This window comes from Protomyctophum parallelum (genome assembly GCF_964188405.1).
Source record: "Protomyctophum parallelum genome assembly, chromosome: 8".
NCBI classification, from domain to species: Eukaryota; Metazoa; Chordata; class Actinopteri; order Myctophiformes; family Myctophidae; genus Protomyctophum; species Protomyctophum parallelum.
Window position 1 is genome coordinate 46,829,008 of NC_139703.1, and position 27,612 is coordinate 46,856,619.

The 27,612-nt window shown below is 43.0% G+C and overlaps 1 protein-coding gene across 4 annotated transcripts in view; it reads left to right on the plus strand.

Moving 5' to 3' along the window:
- The window catches only part of sema3fb (sema domain, immunoglobulin domain (Ig), short basic domain, secreted, (semaphorin) 3Fb), a 70,494-nt gene that overhangs the window by 1,368 nt on the left and 41,514 nt on the right, over positions 1–27,612 (plus strand). For all 4 annotated transcript variants that reach the window (XM_083770744.1, XM_083770743.1, XM_083770746.1 and 1 more), the window contains exon 2: positions 1,092–1,256. In XM_083770744.1, the coding sequence (XP_083626870.1) occupies positions 1,127–1,256 (130 nt within the window). In that variant the 5' untranslated portion in view covers positions 1,092–1,126. The remainder of the gene's footprint in view (positions 1–1,091; positions 1,257–27,612) is intronic.

Here is a 27,612-nt window from a genome sequence, read left to right on the forward strand (position 1 = left end):
CACGCTGGCGGCGCCCAGGCCTTCAAAATCACTTCTGAGGAAGAAGAGAATGTCAAAGATGTAGAGAGATGTTAGCCAAGTGTTCCTCGTGATGGCTCTATGAAACTATTTGCAGATTAGTGTGCCTGATCATTGGTTAATTCAATATGTGGAGATCACTGACTCAGTGTTGGCCTGCGGAAGACTTGTGTACTTTGTTCACAGTCAGCATTTGAGGCTTTCATACAGTGCATGACAGTTTGATGAACACTGGTTACACTTTTATAACCGGTAGGACTTGTTCTAGTTTCCTTTTAAATCCTCCCGGTCATTATTTTCTCAGGGAAGAAATTACCTCAGTAACAACCTTTTTTTTCTGTCTGTACCTGGTAAGTGCAAACAACCTGGTATTAGGTGAACTTATAATTACAGAGTAAGACACGAACACTGTCATGAAGTAGGAATGTGTGTTGTTTGTCGGCAGAAGAAGAGACGAAAGGCTACTATCATTTACCACAAACACAAGCAACAACAGCAAAGAGATCCTCCCATCAACATGTTCATCTCTAACTGTCTGTCTGTCTCTCTTTTTCTCTCTCTCTCCCTCCTTCACACACACACACACACACACACACACACACACACACACACACACACACACACACACACACACACACACACACACACACACACACACACACACACAAACACAGACAAATATAATATCTGCCAACTGGAATTGTTTACTAAGCAGAAAATGTTGGATTCAATCCAGCGACACTCTGTGGTCTACTTCTCCTTGATCTGGGTTTAATCCTCCCACAGCAGTGTTGTGTCGCTAGAGTTCAGAGAAAGGAGGACCCCCTTGAGGACGATCTCTCTCTGTAATGCCCACAAATCCTCTTGACCCATACCATGAATGTCATATTCACCATTGTCATGTTCCTATGAACAAATGAAAAGCCATCTCTTTAGAATAATTTGTTATTGTCAGCATTCAGCCTGCCTAAGATCTGGATGTGCGTGTCTCACGCTGTTGTTTTATCTGTTGGATTCTTCTCACTGCACTGCCTGTGTCTGTCTGTCTGGCTGTCCCCTTGTTGTTCCTCCAGTTTCTGTGCTGCTGGAGGTTGGTTGACCACTGACCATGCAGCTGGCCGGTGTGTGGATGGCCTACGCCCTCCTGGCAATGTCCAGTATGGCCCTAGGGACCACAGTGATTACCAACAATGTCCATGACCCCTTGGCTGCACCCAGAGTCTTCATCTCATTCAAAGGTAAGCTTTACATCATGTCTAAACACTAAGACTGTTGTGATTTTGTTTGATTTGATGTTTGTGGTTGAAATTTCCCTGGGTTTTGATGTGATGCTGCTTGCTGCTGGCATCTCTCTGTGCAAAGTGATATTAACTCTGTGTGCGTGTGTGTGCATGTGCGTGCCGATCTACATGCGTACCTATTCTTTCATCCCTCTTCTCATATGGTTTTGAACTGCTGTGAAATAGTTCTCTCTGATAATGTCTTCATGGGATGAAGTCACCTTGTCTATTGTTTCTTACAATGTGTTTGGCTGATGACATGGCAATTAGGCAATTGTAGCGATTGCGGCTTTTGTTAATGTGACAAAGGTGTAGGGGAGGAGGAACTTAAAGCATTACCAGACTCTCATGTTACACCGCAGACACCCCCCCCCCCCCCCCCCCCACACACACACACACACACACACACCTCTCTGAAACCTCTCGGCAGAGTAGTAATGCCCTCCAGATGCTTTCACTTGGCTGTATTGTATGAGTAATTAAAAACATAAACAAATACTGCACTAAAGCAAATTCTGAATCTATCAAAGACAACAGCAGTGTTTCAATAGACAGTTTTCTATGCCCTTTAAAGCCATATGGTTATTTTTTAATCATCTTTATATCGTAATCCCTAAAGTGGAGCATCAAAGAGAGACAACACAACAGGGAGCACGTAATAGCAATCTAGTCATTATGTGGGTAATCTCCGTTAACACAAATGTGTATAGGGGCTTTGTTTGTGCTTTTTGAGCGGCCTATGATTAGGTGAGAGGGTATTTGGGGTGCTGAGCGAGACAGAGCGTATTATCAAGAGCAAATTGCCAGGATCAGCCACGCAGAGAGCGGTCCCCAAGGCCTATTCCACTTGAAGATCAAGCTTGTGATTACCAGCCAGAGAAAGGCGAAGGGACTGAACAGCCACACTATTTGCTTTCCATTTCCCAGGGCTCCGCGACACACGTTGACTTAATTAAGTGGACTTGTACAGTTCATTGTTGAAGGCATTTTCAGTGTCTTTAATCAAGTTGGATTTAATACGCCACTGCACACATATCCAGAGCTCAGCAATAATTTCATCCCCCCCCCCCTTGTTTTTCTTCAAATTGTGAAAGTGTCTTCACTTTGACGCTGTTTTTGAAGAAGGAAAAGCGCTTTCAAATAATCTGAATCACATTTCTGGGAGCAGACTTTTTGCATGTGATTGTATGAGGTGCTTCATTGACTGGCTGAATTGCTCTGAAGCATCTGTGAGAAGAAAACAAAAGGTGTTGGACAGCAATATTCTCTAGCTGACAAACGGGGTGGAAAAAGCAAAGATGCTGTTGCTTACCGGTCTGTTTTCTCCTCTAGTCAATATGAATTTCACAGTCTGCTGGTGCTGCGTCTCTCAAAGGAATGTAACCCCCCACGCTGTGTGCACACACACACACACACACACACACACACACACACACTCACACACACACACACACACACACACACACACACACACACACACACACACACACACACACACACACACACACACACACACACACACGCACGCACACACACACACACAAACTCAATATTATGACTCTCTCCTTAATTGCTTTTTTTGAGAGGCCTGTCTCTCACCTTGACCAGCCTGCACCAATTCCCCTACTTCACCATGACATTTTAACTCTTTGCTTGAGATGTCAGGTCACCTTTGACCACAAATATAAATTTTGTGGACCTGGATATGTGGTTTGGACAAACATATGCAGAAGAACTACAGTGTTTTATTTATTTTCATTGCTTAGACACACACCGCATGCGCACACGCCCGCACGCACGCGCACACACACACACACACACACACACACACACACACACACACACACACACACACACACACACACACACAGTTCAGAAGTTCTGAATGACGTTAATTTGTATAGTTATATCAGCTTATATCAGTCACTAAATTGCAGTATCTATTTATTTGTGTTGACTGGGACTAATCAAAACTGATTAGCTCTAGTATAAGGGGTTTAGGAACATGACCTCATCAGGTTAAGAGGCCCCCGCTTACCTATTAAAACAGGTGGAGTAAATCACCAGACATTCATTTGTTAATTCATGTCTGTATGCCCCCTGTATCGTGTCTCCTTGAATTGTACAAAGAGGAACACAAAGTCTATCCAAATTAGTTGCCAATTAATTCACACCACAGAAGCAGGCAGTTTCCTTCCTGCATCGGCTTTGTTAAAACACATCATTCAAGTAGGCCTACTTTACTTAGTGTGAGATGAGGAAGAGCCTTGAACGTTAGACTTTGTTTAGTCTTATCATACCCTGCTGCACTGAATTCCTTTTTGACATAGGACAGAGATGATGAAATCCAACCTGTCTGTCTTAGTTTCGGAGTGCAATCAATTCTGGTTGACCCCCTTTAATAAACGAGCAACCTGAGTGTTGTATAGCAGCTAGCTGCCATAGATAATCAATTTGACTTTTTAGGGGGTAGTTGAGACAAGACCACTGCTGCCATCAATCCCCAAGAGAGTTATGTTTCTTTCTCTGCCGCCATCATGTCAAATAGTTAAATAGCTTAGTAGAATCACACTAGTTTGAGCTTGGTCCACAATGATCAAAGCCATTATTAGTTCAGTGATTCCAGTGATTCCAGTGATTCAGTGATTCTATTGGTAGTTGGGGTCAATAGGATGTGGGATTATTTCTATGAGGAAATATAATAAATTAAAAGCATCTTCCCCATTCATTCTTATTTCTTAGAAAGTACAACATTCTCAATAAAAAACAAACCACTGAATTGACAAGCATAACAAAACTGTGAGAAAATACACTACAGCCAATCCGCATGCCACACATAAAAGTTACAGATTTATGTGTAGGTTTTTCAGATCACTCTTTTTACATCACAGTGTGACATTATCCCGAGAGAATGACAAATCATTTGAAACAACAAATGTCCTGGGTGTGTTTGGTATTCATTTGTCATGAATCAAGACTGAGCAGCATAACTTGGCTGCTTCTGGCCCACATTTAACAGTTTATACAGTACATTACATGAATCAGATTCCAATCTAAATCCATGCTTAAGGCTGTCTTCTCAGGCCACACAACACATAAAACCTGGCTTCACCTGGACTACCAACCACGTCTAAACAAACATTAATTTATCCCAATAAAACGGAGAAAAACATTTTGCTATATAATGCAATATTAAAGAAAGACCTCTATGTCACAAAGCAGTGGTTCTCAAGGTGTGGTTGGGGGACCCATAGGGATCCTTGGCGGGTTTCCATGGGGTCCCCAGCAAAATTAGTTAATATAGCATCAAGTCAGTTTAACAACTTTAAACCTATAATTTGCTATTTGAAAATAATCTAATCTAATTTACAAGCTCTCATAGCGTCGCAATGATATGCTATTAATATACATGTAAGTGTATCATCATACATCATCATACATCATCTCATTCCGACCAATCACATTTGCGTCCTCACCTTCGTCTTCAATGTTTGTGTTTACACAAACACTCAAAGCTGGCCATTCATATTGTGGAATATTTTTGAAGTCTTCTATGGGGGGGATCCGTGGTCAAATACATACTATTTTGGGGGTCCTTGACATGGAAAAGCTTGAGTACCACTGTCATAAAGGCCACTACTGTATGTATTTGTTTACAGGGAAAGTGTGAAGTAAAAGCCATCAGTGCCATTCCAGGGATCTTTACAGGGGGTTTTCTTCCCAGTCTGCTTGGATAAACAGAGAGCCGGTAAACATTAGTTAAGAATAAACAGCGGCACAGGGTCAAAAGTCTCCATGATTGTACATTTTCACTTTGAAGAGTCCTGCTGGTGGATGAGGAATAGAGCCACGTCTTGCAGCCCAGAGGCCCCAGGGGAGTTATCTCTCCTGCACAGTAAAACCATCAGTGTTTAACTCGGAGAGTTCAAAAATGGACGTGTAAGCGTCTGAGAGTCTAATCAGCACTCAGGATTTCACCATGTACAGTACACACGCAGCACATCTCTCTGATGCTTTTCTCTACCGGGATTAATAATGAAATTTGACTAGTTATGGAATCGTGGCATATTTATTGATGCAAATGAAAGCCTTTCAAATGCCATATGATATTACAACTACCGCCCTCAACTGCCACCCACTCACCTACACCGTGTCCTCTGAGGTAAACACTACCTAGGGTAGGGTGATGTGACTTCAAATCAATATCATGATCATTGCAAGCATAGCGTCCATTTTTCTTATTATAACACCATGTACCACAAAGTATAAAATGGTGATTAAGTTGTTAATCAGACGTTTGTGTCAATTCATTGATAAGAATATATAAAACACCTGTGTCTCGATTATTTGGTTATAAGTCGGTTTTTGGTTCTAATTATCTAATAATCGGTTTGATAAAGCAGACTACAGCAGCAGAGGTAGCTGGAATGTGGGTCAAATTGACCACAAGAGACAAGAATACTGCAGTGGTGATGCAGGTTTCATTAACACATTGAGTACGCCGACTGCCTTCAAAATATAGGCTATAGAATACCGGAGGTGTCTGATCGCTTTTACTTTGAAAGCCATGAACCGGAAACACTTTCCTAAAAAAGTTGACTTTACAAAGTGACCTCAACATCCCCGATCATCTTAATATATTGTTTTACGCTCCAAAAAGCGTTCATATTTTGCGGGAGAGACGGATGAGGAGCAGAAAATAAGCGCCAGCATATCGCTCTATTCATCACCACGGAGAGCGCCCTGGATTAGGAGCTACGAGTCATTCTTTCCGTCTCGCTAACGTGGGAGTCAATAATAAGCTAATAGTTGCACTGAGCGTTAGCATACGGCAAGCGAAAAGCGAAATGCCAAAAAAATAAATAGGAAAAATTCTGAATATTAATATCTCGCCCCGCATCGCTGGGATGTCGCTAGGACGTCCTCAGACGTCCTTAGAACTCTACGTTCGGTATCCTATGACGTTCTCAGGCGTCCTACGTGCTGTAAGTGTTAAGAGAAAGTGGATCTGTCCTGTCATTCATTCACATTTTTCATCTGTGGACACCCTCTTACACCGGGGCTCCACCGGGCGCGTCGCGCCGTCACAGAATGATCCCTTTTTAATCAATGAAGTTTTTTGACGCATGCGACGGAGACGCAACGCGCCCGGTGGAGCCCTGGTGTTACCCATCCATCCATCCATCTGACAGCAAGCTCTTATTTTTACTCCTCAGTCATGTCTTTGTTCTATTTTGGGTGTGTGTGTGTGTGTTTGTGCGTGTGCGTGCGTGTGTCTCGTTGAGGGGGGGATCTCCCCTTCGTGGTTAAATGCCCAGCATTCTGGAATGAATCTGCGTGTCCTCAATGTGCTGTAGAGTTACTATCATTATCATGTGTTTTATCTTATTTCAATGTCCAGCAACAACTCCAGTGGATTAAACCTGAAACCGCGACAAAAAGCAACAACAGTTTGCTTAGGAGGAGCTGTATAAAAAACTAACAATATTTGCTATCTGTTCATCCCTGGGCTCATCCTGCTAACTGGAAATCTTCTCACCATTTCTAGTGAATGTTTAAACTGCTTTTAGTACAGTTCACATGGTACATTCTCTTATTGTTATTCTCTAATATGGCTCAAGTTTTAATAGCTACAAACTAAATAGAATTGCATTGAGGATCCACCTCCTGAAGATGAATATAAAGGTGATCGCTGCAAATAGTCTTAAAATGTCTTATTTGCATGATAACGTCAAGCATATGGACACTCTTTAAAGGTCGGGTCAGTCGTTGGGTGTTGCTGCATGTGCGCCCGCTGTTTACATACCGCACAGGTGGACGGCTGATTCCGATGTTGTGCACTTGCGTGAGAGGAAATAACTCCATGCCAGGATGTGGCAGTAGTCTGCAGGAAACAAAATACAAACAAACGGAGCATTTTCACGCTATTTCTCTGAAAACTGTTTGTGGTCTTGTACTGTAGCTACAGTACAGTATGTGCTTGGGAGAGAAATTGAGAATTGGGAACATGGTATTCGCTCTTTAAGTTGAACACACGCCCTGCATTGGGCAGGGTTTTAGTGTCGTATAGTGTGTTGTTCGATTGCTGATGTTTGTGTGTCTCTCAAACACAGTCAGACACACACACACACACGCACTCTCATGCTTTCTGCCGCTCTTGACATTATGGCACACACACGCACACACACACACACACACACACACACACACACACACACATACTTGTTATCGATGGGCACCGCTGATTGTACTTGAGGGTCGGGTGAGTGACTCATGCAGACACCGTGTGTATACACCAAGCATTCTATAACCCATTCTCGACCACAGCCGCTTATCGACAGACCGATGGCCAGATGTCGGCTTGGTGTGTACCAGCCTTAACACGGCAACATTCTTGGACCACATGTAAAAGCCAAAACACCTCTGCCCCCAGTAGCCTTGCGTCAATGTTTGGCTGCAATTTGTAGATACTGCTTGTGAGGGCTCAGATGATATATTCCTGTGGCGTCAATATAATGACTGACAAAGCAGTGGAAACCACTGTTGCTGTGGCCACATCCCAGACCTCAGCTTCTCCCCACATTGCGGTTCGGCTAAAGTTATATTTAGTGTGAAACTCTCTTCTCCGCAATAGTCACACAGAACTCATTTGTGCATGTGGCTAACCATTGAATAAAGGCAGTGGGTGGTGGTGGAGGAGATTGAAATCCAAATGCAGCCGGTCCTACCCAGCTTGCATTTCGGTGTAGTTTTGGAGATGTGATATTGCCTATAACAGCATTATTATCAGTAAAGAAGGGGGTAGAGGTGGGGTGGGCATATAATATATCGTCTTGGTGGTAAAGTAAATAGTAGAATAGAAGGAAGTAGGCTACATATTATTAACCATGGGAACCTGTGAGGTCCAGTCTAAACCCAGTGCTCAAGATGCCATGCTAATCCTTCAGTGAACTTGTATGAGTACCTCCACATTGTAATGTGCCTATAGATTCAGAACTCCAGGGTAGTATTTGGAAAGATTATGTCCATAGGTTTAGTGAATAATATGTATGCTTAAAGGCTTTTCCCTCTTATTTCTTTGGGACAATAAAGGCACTGAACCTAAATTAACTGTGTGTGTGTGTGTGTGTGTGTGTGTGTGTGTGTGTGTGTGTGTGTGTGTGTGTGTGTGTGTGTGTGTGTGTGTGTGTGTGTGTGTGTGTGTGTGTGTGTGTGTGTGTGTGTGTGTGTGTGTGTGTGTGTGTGTGTGTGGTGGGTGTGTGTGTGTGTGTGTGTGTGTGTGTGTGTGTGTGGTGGGTGTGTGTGTGTGTGGGGGGGGTGTGTGTGTGGGTGGGTGGGAGCACGACAGCAGTGTGTGAGTGGCACATGCAAACAGTAGCTCCCTGGCTTAGTAATTAACCCAAACTATTTGTTAATTTGTTAGCCCTCTGCACGACGTCAAAGGCAGGCCAAGAAACCATGCAGGGTATTTTAATGGCAAGCAGCAAGAGGATTGCTGCATACTGTATACGTACATACCGTAGGATGTACCTGGTTTAGAGGATAGCCATTACATTACACAGCCAAGACATTATGCCTTCTGCATAATGTCTTGTGCCATATGGCTACAAAGTTGCAATATACCATATCCTGCCTGGGTGGTCTTTGTGCTTGGTCCATTTAAAAACAGCAGAATGGTTTTCCTCTGGACTATCTTTCTCTTGCATCTGGACAAAAATAGCTGCATGTAAATATCCATTGCTTACTTACTTACTTATTTACCCCTATTACCCCGTCTGGGGCTTAGGCCGTCGACAAGAGTTCTCCAAGCATCTCGATCCTGAGCCAACACTTCCAGCTGTCCCCAAGTGTGGCCCATATTTTTAGCATCTGCGCCAGGTGTTTCGTGGCCGACCCTTGGGGGTTCCACTTGAGGGACTGCCTTGTGGTGATTGAGGCTGGTTTACGGAGAGTATGGCCTATCCATCTCCAACGCCTTTTGAGGATCTCTTCCTCTGCAGGTTTTTGGTTGGTGCGTTCACTGCATTGCCGCAGCTCTTTGTTGCTGATGGTGTTTGGCCAGCGGATCTGGAGGATTCGTCGCAGACAGGTGTTGATCCATTGCTACCGTGCTCATTATTTTTGTTGCAGAAACTCGAATCGTGTGTTATCAAGTAAACCGTTCTCCAGGGGGCGCAGCAGATTCAGGCCAAATCCCGACTGCGCTCTGCAAGGTCCTTAAACTTCCCCTGTACAGGGATTATTCCCGCTGGGGAAACTGAAGGTGACAGAGTGTCTTCTAAATATAGCCTAACCAGTCTTTTTGAATGCTCGATTTCTTGGTGCGGTGCTTCGTATCTTTGCCCTCTCCTACTCACTTCCTACTCCCACCGTGAAAAAGGGAAGGCCAATGAACGCAAAGGGAGTGGCATGTTTGGGATTCCAGGCATGGCACTGCTACTCTCTTTTAGTATCCACAGGGAAGAGGCGAGTGTTTCATGTATGGACGGTGTCGCCTCTTTGGTCTGGGTTTCACCTGCTGAACATCCTCCTGAGTCGAGTTACTTGCTCTGTGTTGCTTCAAGTAGCTCCAAATGAAACGGAGAACTTCTCCCAAAACAGTGGCTCTCACTATGGTGGTCTATCCAGCTCCTCTTTCGCAGACATGTTGTTGCATCTGTTGCTCACAGCTCCCTTCCCCTTCCCTTCCTTTCCTCACACTGGAAAATACCAGATCCTCCAGATACTGTGAATCATCTTTTCCCTGCCTGCCTGCTGCTGGAGCTGGTTCTGGTCCTGTGTGGTTTTATTTCAGGAATGATACTCATCTGTGGTTTCCCCCCGAATCTACTGTATATAGAAAACGTGACAACCTGAATCACAGCAACCAAAAACCGGAAGATTTTCAACAGAGCCAATGCAAATTATTGAGGTCCTCAAGGTCTAATGTAGAATTAGAACAGAGCTTTTGCAGGGTAAGTGATTGCATAAAGTGTCAAACAATGAATTATGACAGTGTAATGTCATAATTCATTGTCTACTCCTGCAATCAATACAGCTGCCACAAAATACTTTGTGCACTGTCATGCAAGGTGGAAACTGTGTCATTCACAGGAGTCTTCACCTGTCAAGCTTCAACCTTCAAGCTCTGGCCTTTTTTGTTTTTTGTTTTTTTACTAGGTGGCACGATTAGGACCTCCTGTGGGATTTGGTGCCTTTTCTCATCAGTAAAAAAAAAAGCAGGGCATTAGTGGGGACTGGATAAACAGGTTGGAGACTCAGACTGGCTTTGTCTCTGTGTTGCCGCTTGCTTGAAGCACTGTGGTGTATTTTGTAGCCGTCTTGTTGCCAACGCAACATATTAAGGTGTCAGGTTTCAGGTAGAATAATGACACAGAGAGATTAGATCCAAGGATTCACCCTATATGTGTGACTTTTTAGATTAGGATATTGTGTGTGTGTGCGTGCGTGCGTGTGTGCGTCACGATCCGTGCCCTTTCTGTATTTCTGTTGTGTTTTCTAGTGTTCCTTGTTCCTAGTTTTTGGTTAGTTTTTTACTCATAGACTGCCCTGCCCGGCCCCTGCTATTCATTTCGATGGAAGTTGCTCAGTGGCGTTTTGAAGCGCCCGGAAGAACGCTCTGGTGTCCAAAATGTGGAAGTGCTCAATGTTAAACCCCAGCTGCACTGGGTTTTCTCGTGCTAAATGCACAGGCTTGCCTGCAGTCCCAGCTCTGACCAGTAGGGCCGAGCGCTTCACCGTTGGCCAGGCCTTCTGGGGTCTTGGTTTTACCAGAGCGATATAGCTGAGAGAGTTGCGCCATTGAGGGGTCAGAATACAGTGCTCGAGCGAGTTCATGCAGCCCTGGAGTGTGACAAGCTAGACAGTTGACTGAAGACAGTCAGCTGTCTTCACCGATGTCCCGCCTGTCTTCCCTGCACCGACGTCCCTCCTGTGTCCTCGTTGGCTGTATTGGAATGGGTGCGTGATAGGCCTCCAGAGTCAGATCATTGAAAGAAAAAGAAAAAAAGAAAACCTGTAAGAAACGTTGCAAGATTCATTATTTTTTTTCTCCCCATTTATACTTGCCCAGCTTGGCTGGCAATGTTAATGTCATGAACATACTGTATAGTGTAATGAGGAATAACTTCTGGCTGCATAGATAGAATTCTAACATGCATGGAAACGCAAGCTTAGCTACATACATGTACTGGACCCCAAAGGGGTCATATGTGGAGGCAGTCAAGGGCAGCTCAACATCATTTCTCAGCCTCTTGTCAGTGGGAGATCCAGTTGCGTGTATGTATGTCTCTGTGCTGAGAGATACAGTGTCTCCATGCTAACACCAAATATAGTGTGCTCAATGAAAGACACCAGTCCCCAAAATGCCATTAAAATTATATGAATGGCTATTATACTATAATACTATTGAGACTAGTATGTGCATAAAGTGAGTGGCAAAGTGAGTTTAACTCCATTTAACGAAGTTTAATGCAATCAGATCTTTTCTGTTTAGATGTATAGGCTGTCAAGGCCAGAACGTATTTTTGTCAGTAGGGCGTTCCCACATCCACATTCACACTTCCAGGTATGATGAAGATGAATGAATGAATTATGTGCCTTTTTACCATTATGCCATATGCCATTATGACGTTTATTGTCCGGCTACTTTTAATTGTAATTTGTTATGTTGTTTGTCTGCAACAGTTCTTAACACACTGCCTGTCTTGGCCAGGACACTCTTGTACATTATATATTATATTCTAAATGTATCAATTGATTCCCAGTACACGTGTACAAGTGAATGTCATAAGAAACCAACTTGTTGCTTTTGAACTCCTCCAGTTTGCTGTTGCATCACTTAGTGAATATATGGGCCATGAAATCGGCAGAGAGAACGTTTAGACTGAAACATCTGTGTTCTATTCAGTCTGACAGTTGAAATTAAAGTTCAGTGGCTAACATTCAGTTTTCTATATCAATGTGTGAATATTCTGCTACAATACTGAACCTGAAACCTGCTTATTGAGAGAGACACAGGGGAGTGGAGCCTCTGGATTCAGATTTAAGGTTGCCGACACAGCTATGAGATTGCACTGAGCGACGTTGTAGATTTTAAAACTGAATTATATTGTTCTATGTAATAGACAAAAAGGTTTGAGGGATAGAATTCAGGTTAAAAATCAGCAAATCGCGTGACCTTTAAACAGTCTATTCTGCATGTTTCATCTCTCCTTTCCACTGTGGCCAGTGCTTGCGGTCTTGACATGATGCTATTCCACTGCAGTAAGCTGTTTGTTAAGGCCCACTGTGATAAGTGTGGCCCACAAGAGCACTCATGCAAAATAATTCATTCACTTTGATGCCTTTGTAATGCAGTGTTTTTTAAATGCTGATTGGGAGCTCCTCCTCTTCGTTGCTTTGCTTTCTGCTTGCTGGAAGAGTAGGTGTTAAATGCTGTGTGTGGAGATGGACTCTCATCCACATCCCATTGTGGCCTGGCCGGTGACATCCCTACAGGCCGCGTTTTTTTGTTAATGACCCATCCTTTCAGGCGCCCTCCTGCGGCGGCGGTGGTGCCTCCTTTTTATTGGCGAGAGAAAAAAGAGGGGACACTGGCATGCAAACCCCGTTGTTGTTGTTGTTTAGTGTCGCCCACACACTCTTATCCCTGTGAAGGTCCCCTAGCTGCAGGGGCGTTTGTGTAGGTTTGCCTCTTATTCACAGAAGTTCATTCACATTCTGGGAGACCTGGGGGTGGCCGTCAAACTGGCATCTTTTTTCTTTAGGTCGCTGAATGCACCGCACGGCATCCCACTGGCCTTTCTCTGCGCCGGGCTATAGATTGATTCCTCTCAGTCCAGGACCCACACAACTTCGCCCTGGAGACGCAAAAGGTTAGACATCGGTTTAGAATGGAGGTGAAAAATTAGAGCTTTGGATGGAGCGAAAATGAATGCCACAAGGAGACTGTTTACGTCCTCCCACCCTGGCTGGCACGGCGCCCGGTCAACAGAGGACTGTGTATTGTAATGTGAAAGCTTGGTGGATTATGAGTGTCGGGAGAGATGTTTTAAAAACAGTTTTGATAATGCTCCCATGTTGAACACTTTGTTACCCTGTATAGTTCTTAGCCCCTAGCAGGAGGTACATTCTCCTGCTCTTGTGAGCCTTCTCGTAACTAGATGTCCATGCACTCGAGCTGATCAAAAGCCTCTTCTATTGTTTTGCAAATCCTGATACTCGAAGGGGGGGATTGGAGAGTGATGTGGGTTAAGTCTGTTTGACTCCTTAACTTATCTGCTTGTTTTCCCGCTTACCCCCTCAATGGGGGTTAATGAATACTTTATTGCCACTTTACTGTAAGGATCTTAGTGACCATATTTGATTTCCCCTCCAGGGACGTCCCATGGCGTTTCCCAGAGTTTCATAGCAGCCTGCTTTGCATTTCCTTTCGAGAGAAGACAAACGGGCATAGAGTCCAAGAACTGCTCTGAGAGTTGGAGGGGGGGTTGGAGGGAGGGAGAGAGAGAGAGAGAGAGAGAGAGAGAGAGAGAAGTTCGGCTAAGATTTCATGCCTGCTTTTTTGCTCTCAGTGTCCAAGTCCAGGTCCACAGTCTCTCTCATGGGCTACATTGCAGATCGGATTCCACTTGCCAAATATTTGACACGTTTATGTTTTATCTTCCAGGATGTAAATAAAAGACAGGCTGTGTAGGTTGCAGCATGAGGGATTGTGTGGCATAAAGTGTGGTTGGTTTGTGTGGAATGTATTTTCCAGGGCACAGTGCTGCTGGGGGCAGCGCACATTTCACCAAGCCTCGTCAGGAACGTCAGACTACAGTCTCCGTCCAAATTCTGTCACTTTCCTGGTCTTCACTGGTGTGTATTTTGGCCATCCTCCATGCATTTGTCACTAGTGAGGTTGTATTTCTCCTCCTTATGAGCAAAACTACTCCACCTCCCCTTGTGCTTTTACACCAAAAGCTGACTGATACCGTCGTCCTTCTTTGTAATATTTCCCTTTCTCTGCACTGTTGCTGATAAAACAACAACACATATCACACAACATCTGTCAGTCAAAGTTACAAGCATTTTCCATTTTAATTCCTGCATTAAGTCGGCAAAACCTTCCCTTTTTCTGCCACGGTGCATGTGGGGAGTGTGGCTATGCAGGGGAGGATTCCATGGGGTCTCAGGGCCCACATTTTGTCCCTGATGTGAGCGATTACTTTTTAATGGGGTCCCTCTCAGCAGAAAGAAGGCCCAGTGAGTGGAACCAACCAGAGGGAATATTTTAAGAGTGGCAAAAAAGAGCAATGGCAAATAAGCTGCTCTTCCTGTTTTCTTAACTGTGGAAGCTGCGTTGAGTAAAGGTAATTGATCGGAACTAATTAGCTGTGTGGAGATAAACGATGCTGAGGCGAGATGCGGCACTCCTAATGACACACACGGGGATGGAATGCACTGTGGAATTAGTTCTTCAACATCCCTGTTGAGGCAGCAAGCGCAACTTAAAACCAACGTCATGTGTTTGTGTTTGTCAGATAATCTCCATGGCACTTTGGGACTTACTTGCCGCCCAAGCTAGTACGTGTGGAAATTGTTATTGAATCAACAGAATTTCCAGCCAAATAATTTATGTCATTACTTTTTTTCCAAATGTACCTCCCTCCCTAAATGTTCCACTGGAAATAAAAAGTGCTTTTGAAGGAATGCTGCCAAGGGTTCACTGAACTGCACCACCAGCTTGCAACCGAGTGTGTCAGGTCATACACCTGTTACTTGTGGATGTGTCCACAGTTCTACCATCTTTGGTCACTGACTGGTGTCATAATAAGCGGTTAAGGGGGTTCTGACTTCTGAGATTGGACAGAGTAGTTGGAAGTGCCCTGTTGCCTGCCAAGTTGAACCAAATTCCCCTGCCAGATGGCATTGCCAGGGATGCCAAACACATGTCTCAGTGTGCCCTATAAACTGGAAAAAAGAATTGCCTCTGATTAAACAAAGCATTGGCCAAACTGTGTTTTCCCGTCTCAGAGGTAACTTTATTATAGTTACTTATAGAGTGCCTGTTTAAAATACAGGCGTGTCCTGTCTTCTGTTTGGTGTTTTTTTATGGTCTTTCATGGAATCATTTTCAAACAACCTCGGTGTATAAATCAAGCAAACTCAGCAAAAAAAAGTAAAAAGAAAAACTGCAGGTTAGTGGATCATTCATTACAAATAACTTTCACATGGAAGACATAAGTACTCATGCAGTGGGCAGACATTTTAGCACTTTCCTCAGTGCCCATTATGGGGGAAAATGTCTCACGGCCAAGGTGTGTTTTTAAGGCAAAGGTAACATGGGAAGCTGTTTTATTATGTTTCTGTCATTAATGTTTTCACAGTTGCAGTCATTCTCAACTCACGTAGCACAATGAAACCACCGTTCTCCCTCCCAGCTACGTACTGTACTTGAATTACCTGCCAATAGTTGCCTCCTGAGATGTGCGATAGTCAGAGAAATTCACTTTCACCTTTTAGTTTGAGGGCAAGTTTGAACTCAGCTTTGAAAAGAGCTGTCGTGACCCCAGACAATCACTTGCAACACCTGATAGTTTGCCTGTCATAGAGTTTCATCTCTTTTCACTCTCCTGTATTACATAAGCCAGTAATTGTTGGTGAGAAGCATGGGGCCGGCAGCACTGTGCTCAACAATGCAATAGATCATCTCCTGCCCTTATTAAATGCATGTTGATTCTCCCATGCGTATAATCACTCTTTCTTCTCAGTAATCTATCTCCAGTAACGATTGTTGCAGAGGAATAGCATCTCATGAAATGTTTTAATTTCTTTCATATTCTCCATAAGAGGGCAAGGCTGTGAAGCTGACTGTGTGCACTGTGTGCAGTGATGCCTACATTTCAAGTATACAGCAATAGGGATATTCAGGAGATTAGACCCTGTTACCTTTATTGTTTGACTTATACTTACTTAGTTAGACTTATACTTAGCTTATACTGTAGATCTGCTATTTCCGGTGCACAACAACCACACACAACAAAGAAAATCAGGCTTTTATGAATGGAAGTGCTACTGTTGCTGTTCAGATTCAGCGTAACTTGACACAGAAGCCTCAGCTCCCACTTCATCCCTCACATGCTTGTTAGGAAATAAAAAGGTTCTTGGAGTTGATTGTGGCATACATCATGTGTAAAAATGAGTCCTTGCTGGTAATGTATCACTGTCAGCCATGCTGTTATGTGCGGTGAATGGATATCCCACAGACTTCTCTCTCTCGCCTTTCAGGTAAACCAATTGGAAAAACACCTGCCACTATCAAAGCTGGATATTATCAGAGCTCAGGAAAGCTTGTGTAATGTATAGAATAAATCCTATATGGAAACATGCCTCAAGATAATAGTTGTGATAAAAAACATACATTACATAGTTGCTTACCTGCATTAAATCATTGCTGGTAGAGGCTGGTGCATAATACGACACATAAAATGGATAATATGCAGTACTTGTTTCCTGGTAATGTACTGCAGTTAATCTCACTTTGTTTTCACTGCTGATGCACTGCAATTAATCACATTGTTCCCAAATATTTTCTTCTCTGTGTAATGCCTCTGGCTGGGTTTCAAACCATACATGAATCCAATGAATACTCTCCCTTCTCAAGATTGACTTGCCTGAGAGGTCAGATTAGTATCTTGCTTAATTGCTGCATCAATTAACATGTTTTGGGAGAAGGAAGAGGTATAAGAAAAGAGTGAGAGGAAAAAGGGTATATAATGTGAGCGAGAGAGGTATAGCATTATAGTATATTGAGTAGTGGGAGATAGAATGAGAGAGGGAAAGCATATTGTATAGAGAGACAGAGAGAGTGGAAAGCAAATACGGGCACATCCGCTGTCCGCTGTCTAAATCAGATAAAACATCTAATCAGATTAACATTGCACTGAGCGAGTGCTAAGAGACATCTTTATCGTGATCTAAGTGCAGAAAGTGGAAGATGTGAGATAAAGTACAACTGTATGTGCTTCTAATCCTGTGCAGATCTACATGAGTTAATAACACCCGAACCTTAGCGTCCCTATTCTGGGCTTCTGAGAAAATCGGAAAACATTCTGCAAACAATGTTGATCTTCAAGCTACACGCTTGTGTGAGCTTGTATATACTCAATGAAGTGGTTCATTATAGATATGAGACAAGGACCTCCAGGAATTATTTTCGACTGAAATAAAACATTATACTTGAATAGAATGAATAGACAATGCCAGTGAATCTATAATATAGTTTCTAAATAATGAATTCATAATTCATAAAGTGCGTGATAATCACCACCGGTAAGCACCATGCTTATTGAGAATGATCTCAGTATTATCAGCATTACTTTCGTTTATCGGACGGCATTGACTTGCATGAACAGGGCCAACAATAACACCAACATTAACTGCTTACCCACTGGAGTTGGGTTTTGCTCTATTTAGCACAGTATGAAGAATCCATTAATCTCTGTCTTCAAACCAGGGGGACTCTCCGTCATGGCTTTCATGCCCAGTTGATGGTTAATTGCCAGGTGCTGGAGTGTAAAAATGAGGGGAAACCCTGCTCTGGAACATGCTGACTCTTTTATTCAATTTTCAATGGAGACTGAGATTTTCACAGAGCAGTTCTTAGGTGCTTCAAAGCAGGAGAAGCAGGATTTCAGGAGTTTTCTGAAATGCGTCCCTTCCCTGTCTTACATTTTCTTATATCCTGTTCCTATATCCCTCCTTATTTACCCTTTGTTTATATCTCTCCATGGGTACACCTATAAACTCTGTCACTACAAACAGATGTGTGTCTGTGTTGTATAGTGCAGGGACTGAGCGAGTGCCACCTGATTGAGAACTCTTGGTCAGCCCTTGATCGCTTCCTGTCCATAGGTTTCATACCCTCTTTACCATCGAAAAGCTCACTCTGAACAAAAGCTGCATTTTAGCCACTTCCGAATCTAATACTTCCGACCTCGCCCTTATAGCTCATTACCAACAGCCAGGAACTGCTCAGGAGGTGGGCTGCAAGGTCATAGACGAGGATATCCTGCCTGTCTGTCAAACGTCACAGAACTTGTCAGATGTGACTTGCCGTTGCAGATCTCAACCCAAGCAGAGAGCGCCTGGCTGGTCATTAAAATCCTGAGGGGAGGCAGAGTCTTCATGTCACTGAAGTAACCACATGTATTTCTCCTCAGCTGTCAATCTGTCTGTTGGTCTGCCACTATGTGCGGATGTTACCGCAGGCACGAGTTGAGTCGAGAGAGACAGGCATCCTCTGGAGGTTAACGAGGTGGAGCCATATCTGTGGCATGCAGCTGATGACGGAGGTGAGGGAAGAGGCGGGGGTGCAGTCTGCTTTTTATCTAGATTTTAGTAAGACCCACTCAGGCCTGCATGTGTCCAAATGATGACTCTGCCAGGGGTCATGCTAAGACCACCGAATGGCTTCAGAGAAGTTTGAGTAAATTATTAAAGATTCCCTTTACCCAGACAGAATGCTGAAGGATTTAGAAGGTTTGAAGTGGATGGACAGCGATTTAGGCGGTTGAGGTAGTGTGTCACACTAGCTTTTTTCTTTTATTTTTTGCAGCTGCAATATATAAATGCCAAGAAAAAAAGTCCTTCCCTTATGTAATATAATTAGACATTTCTCTGGATATTTGCAGTAGCAAGTTTGTAACCTTCCTCTCCTACTGAGAGTTTAGAATGAGTAGGCTTTCTGTGTTGTATACACTGAGATGTTTTCATCTACTCTACTGCCAGCACCAAGTTGTACCCTGCTGTGTCTCGCTGTCATGCCAGTCCCAAAAGTTATAAATGACAGTGGATTTGTGGGCCTTTCATGGGTTTATAGAGTGGAACTCCTTTGTGAGTTTACAAGCGTTCTGGGGTCAAAGCAAGGCTATCATACACTAGGAAGAGTTATGGATGTTCAAGATATGTGTGAAATGCGAGTGGGTTCTTGAGATGATAAAAGGAATTCAGGAAGATGTATTATACCACTCAATTATACCAAAGAAAAAGAATGGATTAGTAATTTAGTGGGGGTTGGGGTGATTCTCTCCAATCAGGAGGAGGAACGTGCAGGAAGATGGATACGAGCTTTTCTTTTGCACCTGGTCTTAGTGCCACAGCACTGAAAAGCAACAGTACTGAACTCTAAGTGCACTCGGTTTGGCTGGGATATTGCAGCTCATGACAGATCCTGAGGTTGCCCCATTAGCTGAGATAAGGCAGGCCGGGATACAGGGGCTCAGATCAATGAGTCATAATGGGGAGTTTGAGGGGCTTTGGTTGCAGCCATTGCCAGATTTGAGCAGAGCGGGATGCTTACCGTCGTGGCTTAACTGCACCTCAAATCTGCGTGATCCTTCGGCCTCTTCCCACCAGCCTGCATCTGGAAGGTACCTCGCAGGAAAAACACACTAGGATTTTCTCTGGGATTTCCTTCTGATTCTATGTCAAATATACTATCCAGGAATAATGGGACGGGGCGCCTGTGTATTCACCTGCCAATTCCTGCCATGCCATAGAAGTGAATGTATTTAATAACTCAACGTGGTTTGGTTTATTACCATTTATGGATCCAGATTTATTGTGGAATGCAGCGATTATATCTGAGGCTTGACCTCCTCATTTAGCCGTGCTCTGAAGTAGTCCTTCAGGAGTAAATGTCAAAATGAAATGGAAACCTGACCTGAGTTGAGAATAGGTATTATTTTTTATTTGTTTTCACACAGCTGATGCACAGGCTTAACATGTTTATTGGAATAATTTCAGTGAAAATATGTTAAACGGGAGAGAGGAGGTTTTTGACTTAGTTACTGCTTACGTTAATATATTAAGAGATTCTATATTCTATACGAAGGCTGAACTTTTCATAAGAAGGGCACAGAAATCTCGCACAGGGATCTGTATATTTTGGAAAATAGCATTCTTCTGTTACATATTTCTAACCTCTGTCCCAATGGCCATCTTATCATCCTCTGATAATTAATGAATATGAAAAGCTTATGAAGTTTAGTGTTCATAGAGGAAAATCAAGATTCCAGTCTTAAACCACTTTCAACATGGTAGTATCCCTATTTTGGTCATGTCATTATAGGTGAAAAATGTCAAACCTTTTATGGCTGTGGGCCTCAACCCATCTGTCTGTCCGTCTGTATGTGAGCAACTAATCTCGGTAACCGATCGCGATCGGTATGAAACGTTGTGCGTACACTCCCAGTAGGCTTGGAAATTATTTAAATCTTAATCATGGTCAAGCGCATGTTGAGGGGCCTCTATAGAGCCCACCTCCAAAACCGCTTTCACTTCTGCTCACGGGGGCCACCACAAACGTGAACAGTTGCACTACAAACAATTCCCACCACAGCTTCCTCGTGTGCTGGGAGACTGCACCCCACGACTGACACCGCCCTGGGTAGGCAACCCGGCCTGGCGGCGGTGATCTGCATTCCGAGGAACACACTTTTCTAGTATAAAATGGGGCTCTTAAGTGGTGATGTCACCGTGTGAATGGACAATGACCACTTGTCTGTGGTCATTATGCGTGTCCAACGACATCATCGTTACACGCCGGCCTGTTGTGGCCCCCATGTGTTGGCAGCAGTCTGCACCACAGTGACCCCTTTTATAGACCCAGGGAAAATGTGAGGTCAAGTTTATGTAGGATTGGTTAAAGCGTCAGTCCGGGTTGCTGTGCGGTGTGCTGCAAGCTTAACCCCTTCCAATGCTTCCATCGTACTCCCTCTCTTTGCTACACTGACTGTCAACTCCAAATGCTCTGTTGTCCCTACGGCTCAATGTTCCCTTAATAGCTTGTCATTGGTGTTACTGCCTGACTGTGTTTTGGCTGATATTGATCAAACTTGAAAGGGGGGACCCTCGAGTGAATTTGTCAGAAGTACTGGCGGTCAATGATTGGCAGTTTGTTTTCCTTCATCAAGGTCACTTTGCCAGTTGCAGTTTAGGAGCGCTGCTTGCCAATCAAGTGATGACATGTGGTGTGTGGGTTTTGTCTCCTCATTAAACCAGCTGTCATTCAGACCAGCACTTTAGTTCTAGAAACAGCACCCAAAGAAGACCGTACCGTACCATACCGTTGCCATGTCTCCACTCAACTGGATCTATATAATGTGGCTGTGAGAAGGTTTTTGTACCACAGATACAACCGCATGCAGCATATTTTGCAGTTCGGTGCAGTCAGGGAGAGTAAATCAGAGTTATGAGTTATTTTTAGCCACGTGATTCACTTGAACTTTACACACCTTCAACAAGGAAATGCCAAAGTTTTGGCAAGAAAACCTACTGAGAGTAGCATTTTACCCTCAAACGTTATGCCATATCACTGTTTAAGTTGTTTAACCTTGCTGCACTCGAGTCAGTAAACATAGTTTGACAAGCACATTTCCTTTTAAAGGGGGAAATAAATATGGACCCTGAAAATGAGGGTCTGAGGGCTGTCATGGGCCACTGAACGGTAAGAGTATCAAGCTGTTCACTTATGACCTCCATATTTAATCATGTCTCTATTATAGACCCCGGCCAATATATCGGTCAGGCTGACATGTCTGCCATTATTTGACTTTTTGATGACGTCACTATGGGCAATAATGTAACCGATGTGTCCTGATTTTAATCCACTTTCAACCCCATATCTTTAATTTGTTAATTATGTATTGCACCTATGCATGCACGTATGTACAGTATACACGTATGTATGCATGTACAGTATGTATGTATGTAATGTATGTAATGCATACAGTACATGTAATGCGTGTTTATGTAATACTATTTATGCATGTACGTACGTCCGTACGTACGTACGAATGTATTTATTTATTTATTTGTTCATTACAAGTGTTTAAAAAAATCTAAATGTGTCCCTGTAGATATGCAATGTTTTGACATTTCTGAATAGGGCAATGAAATTCTGAGGGCTAATTCGTAAAGTGAAATTCAGTTTGTGTACTATATTTACGTCTTTCCTCGTTCATTGTATAATTAATGTTGAATGTTCATTCCATATATTGAGGTTTAATATACTAAATTAGAATTCTCAAATAGGAACTTTTACCAAATCTAAGTTGTTCAAATTGATTAATATAGGTCAAAACAACTGTAATATGTGAGCTAGTATACTCTCCAAAACTGGGACTGGAATATAGACCATAGAATCTGGCATCAGGCTCTACTCTACTATTATCCTTGGAGTGCTGGCTGGAGTATGTGTTGGCATCACACAGGCAAAGTGTCGGTGTGTTCCTATATAGACTATAAAAGCTAAGCTTTCACCTGTAGAACAGCTTAACAAATAAATAAATCATATGGCCCAGACGCAGTGTTGGCAAGTAACTTAAGTAATATACTACTTTCAGTAATATTATTACTTTTTTCCAGTAATATGTAACTTAACTAGTTACTTTCACATTTTGAGTAATAATATTACATTTACTTTTTTTCAAAAGTAATATTATTACTATTTTCACGAGCCTTGGTGGAACTGTGGGTTTGAGTGTTTATTTATAATGGTAGACTGGGTTTGGGGAGGAGTTGCTTTGCAGACTGCTGATCCGCTCTAGATCTAGACTCTAGAGCGGATACGGAAACGATGCACACTCGTCGGTACGTACTGTATGTGTGATCGGATGCAGAAGGGCGGGCCGTAAACCGTCCGGAACACGGAACAACAACCTAAACTAGTGTGTGTAACTCGTTAGACTGCACTGTTAGAGAGAAGAGATGTAAATAAACTAACAATGGAGGAGGTGGAGGAGACAGAAACACCGGCACAACAAAGCGTTATAACATTCAACACTTGGAAGTATTCGCATTATTTTGAGTATGTCCGTGATCAAGACTAGATGAACATTATTGTCCGCTCAAGTTGTGCATACGGATGAAGCTATATTCCACGTCAAATCTACTTCTAATCTATGTGTACAAATGGATCCATCATCATGAGTTAAATAATCACTGCAGAATAGGTAAGGTAATAGGTAATAGGACTGCTAATGTTGAAAATGCAAAGTAAGACTTTTGGGGACAAAATATGCAATTACTGGGGGAGAGAGAAAAAAGTAATAAGTAAAGTAATAAGTAACTAGTTACTTTTCTCAGGGAGTAATAAGTAGTGTAACTTTATTACTTTTTTTAAAAGTAATAAGTAATAAGTAGTATATTAGTGTTAAAGTAATATTTTGCCAACACTGCCCAGACGAGACCTGGTTCCTGTCGTGTACAGAATGCTCAGAGAGATTGAGACGAGTTGGAGTCGTGCTTGCTTCATTGATTTAAAGATGTTCCTGTCGTATACAGCCCTAGCTGATGAAGGAAACTCTGTCTATATAGGCAAAATTCTTCCTCAAAGAAAGAGGTATCTACTGACAGAGATGTGTTTTACTAGTGGGGATATTGCATGCCTTTGATTTTGCTTATCTTTGGTCAAATAATATGGCCTCTCTCTGGGACTTTATTGTGCCTCAATGTGCCTGTTGGATTGTTTTGAATCCACATAGGCTATTTGTGAAACATGAAATCATGACTTTCTAATTTCTGTCTTTCTAATGTGCAGCCCTAAAAGCTACTCTAAGTTATACTCTCTTAATTTAAGAAACACGTCAGCTGTGTGGATTTGTGGAAAGTGAAATCAGAGGTTGATTTGGGGGGCAAGAGGCTGTACAGGTTGGCATGTTGACCCATTAAAACCGGGAAACTGTGTGTGATTTTAACCACTATTCAAAAATCGAGAAAATGTGTGTAAATGGGTGTCCCTGGAACAAAATATTTTGAGATGGGGCGAGAGTCAGACATGAAAAGGAGCACCAATGATATAGCAACATAGGTTTTTAAGAAGACATTTTGTACAATCAACCTCAGGTCTTAAAGGAGTAGTTTAGGTCTTCATGGATATTTCTTTAGTTTTTGTCGCATTCCTAAAGCTAAAAATGTGATGACCTGCAGAGTCTCCGCCAGGAGACACAAAAAGAGCTTAGGTATGTGACAAAAAAACAAAACAATCTCCATGTATTCAAGGCTTCATGGGGTGTGTAATTGGTAGAAAATAAGTCATGCTTTGGGTGAACTACTACTTTAATGAGTTAAATGGAGGAGACCCAGGGTGCTTTAGCTCTGCGTCCTTTCCCTTTCTTTATCTCACTCGGCACCTATTATTCTGGTTCATGCACCAATGCATGTAGTACATGTACGTGGACGTGGTACATGCATTGCTGAGCTGATTTCATCTTGAGCAAGGCTGGTGTTGTATGTGTGAGTGACATAGCTAATGCGTTAGCACACCATGTATATTATGTGTGTGTGTGTGTGTGTGTGTGTGTGCGCGCATGCGTGCGTGCGTTTAAAACAGAAGGATGAAGTTGGATAAAGCATATATGAAGCCAACCCCCCACCTCTCACTGTTTATCTTTCTGTCTTTCTCTCACACTCATGTATCCATCCATCCCCTCTGTTTATCAGCCTGACGTTATCACGCTGTTAGCTGTAGGGAGATTACCAGTGACAAACTGGGAGGACTAAATCGGCTTGTAAACTCACTGACCCGGCATCCACCACCCCACCCCCTCCCCTTAGTCACTAACTCGTTATCACCACCTCTCATTGGCATGGAGCACTGCCAGTCTCCAACAGGAGAGAAAATGTACTGTATACGGATAAAGAACTGAGGAAATAATAATGAATAATATATGACCGAAAAACAGCATGGTAGTCACCACTTTGGCTCACTTTCTACATGATTATGGTGCAAGTGTAATGCATAGAAATTAAGAACATAAAACAATGTAATTTACAGGTGGCTGCCCTAGCAATATAAAGAAAACAAGTGCATCTGTGTCTGGTGTTTTTCTTAGAGGCCAGCCATAGCTTTTTTTATTGATTGAGCCAATCATGAAAAGGACTGTTTTTGTCTTGACTCAGTGGCGCAAAGGCACAGCTGCAACTTAAGTGACAGGCTGGCCAGCCAATCATGAAAAGGTCGCCACTACTACATCGTGACTACTGCTCTGGGTGATTGTTGACAAGCCACCTGTAAATATAAACAAACTTTTTCTTTATCCATTTTTCTCCTCAGTGCATGGGTCAAGCAGAGGTGGACATTTAAGTAAATGTACTTAAGTACTGACTGACATGTTTGTCCATGTTTAGTTTTTAGTTTTTAGCTTATATGTTTCTTAAATAGCTTCTACGTTTTATGGTGCACTGCCAATAACTGAGGGGAAACGGTATTGCATGTTCTTTATGTATGCAAGTCGTTATCGGAAAATCACAAATAAAGATTCAGATTTTTCCCTTTGAAAGTAAAGACTTAAGTAAAGGGTCGAGCAATCAATCTGAACTTGAACATGGGCATTGACTATTGGGATGGAGTCAGGAAGTAGATTTTTTAAACTTTTCTCACATTTTGTTTATCTGCATTTTCACACGGGATTCATAGCCCCAGTTGCGGTCCCATAGCCTGGATGGACAGCAACACTGTTTCCATGGGACCTGTAATCACGGTTGCAGTTCCATAGCCTGGACGGATGATGGGTGCAATGTGGGTATGGGCTAGTTATATTAGTATGTATTGAACAAAGGGTACACAAATATTACATCATGCTTTTATTAATAGACAAAAAAAGAACAGAACCTTCATCAGAACCAGAAACATTCACACAAACAGATAGACTTACTTACGGGAGCCTATTATCTCAGTCAGTTTCTGAAAGAGGATAAGATAGCCGAGCCCGGAATACCCTTTAAAACAACCTCTGTTTAAGAACAGCAGGCTTACATTATCAGAGAGAAGGATGGCGTCCGCCCAGTGGCTTTTGCTCTTTAGTATGTTCTGCCCTGAGGTGGGCCTGCCACTCGCAAAGGATAAAACTGTGCTTTGGTGTGCAGGGGTTAACCTTGTGACATACCCCCCATTCCTGTGGGAGTAGGCCTATGTGTTGGGTGGGCTGTAGGATGCTGGCCAATTCTGCCTGTGGCCCAGCTCATAGGCCAGAGGACAAAAAGATCCATGTGATGTTTGTGAAAGGCTAATCACCTTTATTTCAGACGAGTGCCCTCTCAATAGTGAAAGAAAACGATGAGGGGAAAACACAATCGACCTGCTGACAATGACATATGCATGGGAAAACGGGATTTGTCTTCTAATCTCATGTCCTGTCCCCACCGCCTGGGAATCAGGGGTGCCTCCGGACTCAACCCACCATATATTCCTATACGTTTGTTGGAGGCAGGGGTGGCTGACTGAGATGTCCTCTATCACCCTCAGCTGTTGTCAGCGTTTCCCCTGATGTCAGGGGCTTGATTAACGCACGGCGTGATGAACCATGGCTCTGTTAAAGAAAATAAAGCCACAAAGGATATGCTATTCCTAAATACAGAGACAGTCATACAAAGGAGCAAGAACAGCCTCTTCTCCGCCTAGCCTCCCACGGAGCAGGATGATAAGCGCTGAGGTGGCACTATAGGCTCCAGCTCAGAGTGATGGAGCAGTGGGAGGCTGATGGGAGGAAGGCACGTGAAGCACAGTGACAATGGCTGCTGCGACATTCTCTCCTCTCTTCCTGTCATTCTCAGGAAGAGGCTGGACTGTTGGCCTCCCACGCTGTGACCCCACGTTGCTTTAAGAAATACAGCATTTATGTCTGTGGGGCATTGCGTAGGCCACTGGGGTCACATACTATAGGCTGCTGTGCCCGGTCTATTGAGTTGTAAATCTTCTATTGACTTGTCAGGATGCACCTGCAAAGAGGGGAGATGTCTTGTGAATTCTGAATGTTTGAGGGTTCATCAAGGCCTGACCGATGTTTCGTGACCAACTCCTGAACGATTTTAGGTTAATTTTGGATAGGTTGATAAAAACTGGCAGGAATGTGCAGGCAGAGCTGAGGGATGCCACGCAGTGATGCAAGTTCTAAACCAAGAATTTAGTAGTTGTAGTGTTGTGTCGGTCATGAATGAACAAATCAAATGCTCATTTGGAGCCTTAGTGATCCGCACAGGATAGGATAAACCTGAAATTATGACCGGTATAAGGCATCATAGATGGGGACACAAGGTGCTTGGTGACTGGGTGGACTCTGCGGCAACAGTTACCCTTAAAAAAATAATTCAGTTTCATTGTAACTAAGATATTCGATAGAAATTTATATATTTTTTAATGCCGTATTTAGCAATTACGAGCGCAAATATCCGATGCTATAACTGTGCAATTATCGATGAATAATTAATTAAACAATTAATTAATAAATAATTAATAAACAACTTTATTTGAGTGACTGATGACTGG